The sequence below is a fragment of the Quercus robur genome, chromosome 4 (genome assembly GCF_932294415.1).
Source record: "Quercus robur chromosome 4, dhQueRobu3.1, whole genome shotgun sequence".
In the NCBI taxonomy this organism is placed as follows: domain Eukaryota; kingdom Viridiplantae; phylum Streptophyta; class Magnoliopsida; order Fagales; family Fagaceae; genus Quercus; species Quercus robur.
The window spans coordinates 72251061-72259168 of record NC_065537.1 but is presented as its reverse complement, the minus strand read 5'-3'; the positions used below and the strand labels follow the sequence as shown (position 1 = coordinate 72259168).

At 31.4% G+C, this 8108-nt stretch overlaps 1 protein-coding gene across 1 annotated transcript; it reads right to left on the bottom strand.

The window, feature by feature from the left end:
* Window positions 1-3150: 3150 nt before the first annotated feature.
* LOC126723597 (NADPH:quinone oxidoreductase-like) lies at window positions 3151-7050 on the bottom strand. The gene is made up of 3 exons (XM_050427171.1): window positions 6796-7050; window positions 5770-5961; window positions 3151-3658 (listed from the first exon to the last, which is right to left on the bottom strand). The coding sequence occupies exons 1-3, from the start codon at window positions 6890-6892 to the stop codon at window positions 3357-3359; spliced, it is 591 nt and encodes a 196-aa protein (XP_050283128.1). The 5' UTR covers window positions 6893-7050; the 3' UTR covers window positions 3151-3356.
* Between the last annotated feature and the right edge of the window lie 1058 nt (window positions 7051-8108).

Sequence of the window (8108 nt, the reverse complement as noted above, 5' to 3'; positions counted from 1 at the left end):
ATTTGGTGTTCGTGTGTTTACTTTGATCTTTTTATTCTTGCTGTTTATCTTGTTTGCTTGTAAGAGATCTTAATTAACTATCACTTATTCCACAAGTTTAAATTAATAAAAAAAATTGTGAATTTAATCCAATGTAATAATTTCATTGAAATCAAGTTGAATCATAATGAAGTAACCCAATTAACTATTGAATTTAATTTTTATTTTATAAAGACTATCATAATGAATTAACCCAATCATCTGGACGGTTTTTTAGCTGAAAGGTTTTATATATGCCATTCACTTAGGCAAGGACTATCATAATGAGGCCTTTTTCATGATAATTGTAACGTGGCTTGACTTTGGCAATCAAAATCGGTGACTTTGCCAATCAAAATCGGTGACTTTGCCACTTGGTTTTGGAAACCAAGAGCCTGTTTGGATCAATGGGATTTTGGATCATATCACTCAATTTTCATAATTGGGTTTTCAAAATGCATGGATCTCACAAAAATTTTTGTGTTTGGCTTGGTTTTTAACACTTGTTTCTATCACTCAAAACTCAAAAATTTGAGATAGAGTGATGGAAACAAGAAAAAACAATTGGGTGTTTTCAAAAATTGAGAACTGATTCTCAATGGTAACAACGTAAATATAAGGAGTTTGTGGGGCTCATAACCTGTGTGTTGTCAAATCAGTTCAGAACTCATGTGATATTACCGTTGCAAATTTGGGCTTCAACATTTCTCACTTCTCTCAAAATATTTCAGCCAAAATTTTCCCTCTTTCTCACTTCCCTCTCTCCATCTTGTCACACATGCATGATGTCCAAAACCAAGTTACACATGGTGTTAGACATCCTGGAAAGCAAGGACTTGCGAATTAAGTCCCAGTTGGTTTAGGACTCTTGTAGCCGCAAGTAAGGCTAGTCAAATTGGCAGAGTCACTATCAAGAAAATATTAAAAATAAAATTAATCTAAAGATATTAATTAATAAAAAAATTAAATAAATAATTGTGAACAAATGTAACTACAAACATATGTTTTATATCATTAAAATAAACGAACAAATATAACCAATTCATAATTACTAATAATCAAAGGAAAAGATTAATCTATGTACATAAATTTTAGACATCTAATTTGATTCTTTAAAATATATTAAGATAATAAATTCATCTTATAGTCTATATATATATATATATATAACCAAAGCTTTTAACTTTTTATTGACCTCTCCAAAGTTTGCCACATCATTATCATTTTTTTTTAAATAAAATTATTTTTGTTTAATCTAAACTTAACAAGGGTTGAAATTCTATCTCTCTAACAAATCCAACTTGAACTCAAACTTATCATTGTCATTTTTTTAAAACAAAATTATTTTTGCTTAGTCCAAACTTAACAAAGAGCAAAACTCTATCTTTTTAACAAGTCCAAGTCAAACTCAAATCTAAACGTTGATAATTTATCTCCAAATTTGCGAGGTTTATCATCAATACTATAAAAGCAATGCAAACCCCCCTTTTTTTTTAACCGAGTAAAGGTATGAGCTCTTCTTCTATTATTTTCTTCTCCTCTACTTTGTTTTTTTTTTTTAATTTATTTTATGATTTTTCATGTATTTTTCAAAAGTAATTTTCGTACATGAATCACTAAACTCTCTATAGCCGTTTTTTACAAAATAAAAAAGCTTGCAATAATTGAAATTTAAGATTGCTACTACTGCATATGTCTTTGCTTCACCTCACGATATGAAAGTATGTTAATTTCTTGGGTAGAAAGCTTATATATGATATATTAAGAGGAGGTATGACTTTCATTATTTCAACATGGGCTCCTGCTCAACATTTTTTAGCGTGTGTTACATGCTGATAAGGTTCATTTAAAGTTTAGTCCTGTTAAAATTTAAAATTTATTGCTTTATAGGTTCATGTACTTTTTTCTTTTTCTTATATTTCTCTTTTGAATAGTCATATATTTTTTGAATTGTTTTAATAACTTATTCTTTAATTATATATCTTTTTTGGCGTATTAGAAGTTTTAACATTTGAATTTGTGTAGTCACACACACACACATACATACATACATACATACTTACATATATATATATATATATGTACATACATATTTATCTATAATTTGTAGGTTCTGAATCTTTTGATTTTTTTCAATAGTTATAGCCTTAGATTATTCTTTCAAATGTAACCTATATTTCTCTTATATTTCTCTATTGTTTAATCATATATATCTTGTTTTGTTTCAATAATTTCTAAACAGTGAATCATCCTATTCTTTAATATTTTTTGGTCTTTCAGAAGTTTTAATATCTGAATTTTGAGTTATTTTTTGTGGTATCTGAAATTATCTGACAAATTTTTTATAAGTCATTGCACGTTCAAGCAATGACTTCTTCATCGAATTGTAACACAAATTGAAGTCATACAAAAACAAATCACGCAATGATGTAGTTTCTTAATTAATTTAAGATTTTATAAAATTATTTTAGTTTACCGCACAAATAGATATGTTCCCATATATAGCACGGGTTAGCGACTAATATAAACTATTAAGAATATAGCAAATACCTGTAAAGTTGAAGGTCCTCAATACCAACAAATTAAAATTTAGGCCTAAAAAAAAAAGGAAAATGTTTCTTACCAAACTAGTTTGGAGAGAACCACTTCAAATTTCTCCTTTATCTTTTTATTGGATGTGAATTTTGTAAATCTAGCCATTGAATTGTATTTAATTTTTGTTCTGAACATACATATCAAATTTTGTTTAAATCAAATAGTATTTATTATTTGATTAATAAACTTATTTTTTATGCATAATTTTATACTACAAAAACTTGAAATTTAAATATTTGATTGATGACATAGTTATTAATCTTTAATTTTCTTAAAATTTTGTAAGTATGAAGGATATAATAAAAACATGCAATCCAATAGCTAGATTTTCAAATTTCACATCTAATAAAAGTGTTCTCTCCAAACCTTTTCCAAAAAAAGAAAAAGGCCAACTAATTCACTATATAATAAGCAACATTAGTATTTTTTTTTTTTTTTACTTTAGTTAATTGCACATTTTATTCCCCACTTGGGCTTGATTATTTAGCACCCATAAACAAAAGAAATTGTGTAGATCTAGCTAACGAAAAACAATAATTTCTCAGAAACGGGAACAAAATTTTATTACCACATTACATACCAAAGAAACATTTACAATAAGTTGAGATAATTAAATGCCACTGCAGCACAACCAAAATAAAAAGGAAAATAATAACCCATACAAACCTCACCCCCATCGCATTAAAAAAAAAAATCATATATTTTTGCCCCTTCTGTCTGAGAATTACACACATATTATCTTGTCACTTGCCTTGAATGCGCAAAGTAAATTCATGCAAGGCTAGAAGAACTTCCTTCAACCTGTCTTTGGTCTCTGCATTGACCAAGTTACCATCTTTATCAAACTTTGCAGGAGGTTCGAATGCATTCAAGCAAAACAATGGCTTATTAATGAAATGAATATCAAGAAAAACTCCGACTTGGCGAAGATGATACTGTGCTCGTTCACCACCACCACTTCCTCCAGTACTTATAATGGCAGCAGCCTTGTTAGCCCAAGCATTTGGTGGTCTAGATGCCCAGTCAACAGCATTCTTCAAAGGTGCTAAGAAAAGAAAGCACAATACATGCACAAAAATTGTAAGTTATACTGCTGTTATGTGTCCATGAAAACTCAATTGGCTTAATTAAAATTATATGAAATCTAATATTCTTTTTCTTGACCCTAAATTAAATAAATCTTGTATAATCCATAAATCGATTAAGTGCCAATTTCTACATTTGCCAAGTATGATTCTAAGAGCATTAGCATTGGAAAATGCTAATGCTATATCTAAGACCAATTTGACATTTTAGGCTTAAAAATCCTTTGCATCAGACAATGCTAAACTCAACTATTGCAAATTTTTTTGCAATAGTGCTACAGTACAATTCTATCTATAGAATTGTACTGTAGCAAGTATTCTAAAAATAAAATACTTTTTTATTCCCTCTTTTCCCCCGAAATATCTCTCCTCTCTCTCATTATTCAGTTATCCTCTCTCTCTTCCTTCTCTCTTTCTCCATCTGCACTCTCCTCTCTTCCTCCATCTGCACTCTCCTCTCTTCAGACCCAAACTCCATTTTCTTCCCAACAGACATCACACATCACATCTCTCTTTCTCCATCTGCTATCTCCTCTCTTCAGACCCAAACTCCATTTTCCTCCCAAAATACATCACACATCACACATCACAGTGGCTTAGTTTTTCCGGTGGGTTGCAATCCGGCGGTTCTGTGGCTGTTGATGGGTTGAGGTGCTGTGGTGGTTGTTTTTTTTTTTTTTTTTTGCTGTGACCGGTGATGATTTTTTTTAATGGGTATGCTCCGATGGGTTTCAAATCGGCGGCATGGGCTGATGGGTTTTTGGTGCCATGGCTGTGGTTGTGGTTGTTGATGGGTTGAGGTGCCGATGGGTTGAGGTGCTGATGGGTTGATCGGTGGCTTAGGTTTTTGGTGCCTTGGATCGGTGGCTTGGGTTTTTGGTGCCATGGATCGGTGGCTTGGGATTTTGGTGCCGTGGATCGGTGGCTTGAGTTGATCGGTGGCTTGGGTTTTTGGTGCCGTGGTTGTGGTTGTTGATGGGTTGAGGTGCCGATGGGTTGAGGTGCGGTGGCAGTAGTTGTTGATGGGTTGATCGGTGGCTTGAGTTGATTGGTGGCTTGGTTTTTTGGTGCGGTGGTTGTGGTTGTGGTTGTTGATGGGTTGAGGTACTGATGGGTTGAGGTGCCGTGGCTGTGGTTGTTGATGGGTTGCACGGCAGTGGTTGTTGATGGGTTGAGGTGCTGATGGGTTTTTGGTGCCGTGGCTGTGGTTGTTGATGGGTTGATCGGTGGCTTGAGTTGATCAGTGGCTTGGGTTTTTGGTGCGGTGGCTGTGGTTGTTGATGGCTTGTGTGTTGCTATTGAGGGAGAAGGAGAGTAAAAAAAAAGATTGTTGGAAAGCCTACGAAATGAGTCCGAAAAAAAATGACAGTTATAAAGAAATAATAAAGAAATATTAAAAAATAATATTTTAATAGAAATAGAATTTTGGGATGTGGAGGTATTGTAAAATAAGATGGTATAAATGATAAAGTGGTTTTTAGAATTGTAAAATAGAATAGCATTAGCATTTTCCAATGCTAATGCTCTAATCATTGTTAATTAAAATAGTTTTTGGTTCACCTGTCCCTAGAGAAAAGAAAAAGAAGCGATTTTCTAAAAATTCTCTTACGCTCTAATTAATGTTTGGTCTGTTATGGCATGCATGCATGCATAGATAACTTTTCTTTTTCTTTTTCTGTTTTTTTAAAAGTGATCAGAAACATATTTCAATTTTTTTCTCTGGGTATCAAATTAAATTTCATTTCAAAATAGATGAGACATGAGACATGGACAGAAATTATATTATTTCTAATAAAACCATAAACTTATCCTTCAAACTAGATTTTTTTTTTTTTTTTTTGGGGGGGGGGGGGGGGGGGGGGGGGGGTTGTAACACAACTCTCTTAGATTTATGTTAAATTATAATGATTTTTACAAAGAATAAATTATATTTTAATAATCATCTATGCACAGCAAAATACACCACTTTAAGCACTTCATTTCTCAAGATTCTTAAACGGAATTAATTAGCAAACGCCAATTTCCACAGAAAAAGCTCAATATATTGGAGAATGAGAGAAAAGAGGGGTACCAGCGAAGGAAAAGTTGTACTCAGGCGAAGCAAAAAGAACACTATCAGCTTCTTTTATTTTCTGACGGAAATCTTCAACTTCTGGTGGAAATGTTCCCTGGCCTTCAAGGTCAGTATTTAGCAAAGGTAGCTGGTCGATTTCTACGTACTCTATATCAATTCCTTTGACTGACTCTTGGCTTAGTTGGATTGCTACAACAAATTTTTATCATATCAAAAACTCATTTCACATAGAGAAAAATTTATCATCAGAAGAATTAAGGAAATAACTAATCAACAAATAAATATCCTTATATAAAACATGGGTAAAATCTAAGTCAAGATAATTTAATTAGTAAATAGTACGTTCTTATTCATCCATATGCAATGTTTTTTTTAAAGTAACAATGCCAAAAATTAAGTGTGAATTCTTCTACAGCTTCTTATTGACTTGTGAGACATGCAAATCAATGAATTAATTGTTTCGTTATCTTAATGTGTTGTACAACTTATAATGCTAGCTAGGAACATATATAATTTTTTGGGAAATTTTCATTTTAAACCTTATAGTTATAGGGGTGTAACAAATCCAATCTTGTTGTTATAAAAGTAAAAAAACTAAACCCTAATATTTTAATAAATAAAAAAATTAAATCTTAAGATTTCAAAAAATAACTAATTAAATCTCACCCTATTCAAAGGGTACAACATTAAATTATAAATTTATTATAAGGTTAATATGAATTTTTTTTTCTTTTCCCATTTTTTTCCCAAATTTTTAAGGTGATAAATTATGAATTTAATTAATTACATTTCTTTTCATAATAAGTTATAAATGAACTAAGTTGTTGATAAACAAATTGATGAACTCAACTCGAGAACAAACTTGAACTTTTAATACTCAATTCAACTTGGTGTATTTATAGTCAATAATAATATGGCAGCTCAACAATTATATATAAAAGAAACTTTGTGAAAAAAAAAAAATCTTTAGTCATCAGAACTATTTATAATAAATAAGAGAAAAAAGTGACACAAATTACGTACCAGCTTGAATGAGGCCTCGGTGGTAGGAACCTTCACGGAGAGACCCACATATTGCTGCCACTTTGATTATAGGTTTCACTTCATTTGTTGCCTCCATCTCTCTATCTTTCTTTGTGTATCAAATCGTAGAAACTAGAATGTACAAATGCAATGCACTGTCTCTCTTTATATCTAAGTCGAACGAACAATATTAATGTACAAAATTAAAACTGCAAATTAATGCAATGAAATCTCTCTCTTTTATGTAAAAGTCTTATCTGAAAATGCAAAGCAATGCATTCCAAATTTATAGGAAACCTGGACCGAGCGATACTGTTGAATAAAATATTACATTAGTTATTATAAGGTTAATTTAAAGCTTATAATCTTATGTGAAGGGTTTGCATGTAGACGTGATTCTGAATGGGTACGTTGATATATGTCAATGGTCAAAGAAAACAAATTTTCTAATATGAACATTCTAGAAAATAATAACAATTACACAAATCCCAGTGGATGGGGGGTTATTACGTAAGTGATGAGGTTTACAAAAAATTAAAGAAATATTGACTGCGTAATAAGAGATCGACTTCTTAAATAGAACATCAAAGGTTATTAATATAGGACATGCTTTTAGGTACTCTTATTTGTTCAATTGTTTATATATTTAACACATTGAATCAATTAAAGTTGAAACTTTTTTGTTTTTGAGAAGCCAAATTGAAGGAACGCTGGCTTTTATTCCACTATCTCATTTTAATTTTTCAAAGATTGTGAATTTTTCTTTAGAGTTTTTTTCCCCCAAAAAGGTGACAAATTTGTGGTATATATTTTTATAATAAAAACTTAAAATTAGTAGAAACCAAAAACTATTCCTTACCCTAAAAGCCTTATGATTCAATTGATTGACACTTCTTAATATTTTTAACATCTAAGTTTTCAAATCTCCATCTTTTGAGTTAAAGGGCAGGCACATTGCATAAACAACACAAGTTCAGTCTGTGATGCACATGGGCCGGCCTATGAAAAGACTAAAATTTATCTGGCCCTTGACCACACCTTGGAAGACTTGTTACTGATAAATCTGAACAACACAGAAATTAGACATCTTGGACTAATCTTCATACAACCATCACCTTTATAAATCGATTTACGGATCCATAAAAGTCATCAAGAAAGATCACATACCCACGGTGATCCCATGAAAGCCAATTTTGTAACAAGGCCGGGATTTATATATATTAAAAGCTCGAAAATGTGTTGAAAACACAAGAGTTGTTTAGACCCCCAAATTAAAGTTACGGCTCGTTGATTTTACTCTAACTTATACTAAG

Coding starts and splice junctions, on each gene's coding strand:
- LOC126723597 (XM_050427171.1), bottom strand. CDS start 6,892: ATGGAGGCAACAAATGAAGTGAAACCTATAATCAAAGTGGCAGCAATA. Junction 5,962..6,795: donor CCGAGGCCTCATTCAAGCTG/GTACGTAATTTG, acceptor AATTTGTTGTAG/CAATCCAACTAAGCCAAGAG. Junction 3,659..5,769: donor GTACAACTTTTCCTTCGCTG/GTACCCCTCTTT, acceptor TTCTTTTCTTAG/CACCTTTGAAGAATGCTGTT.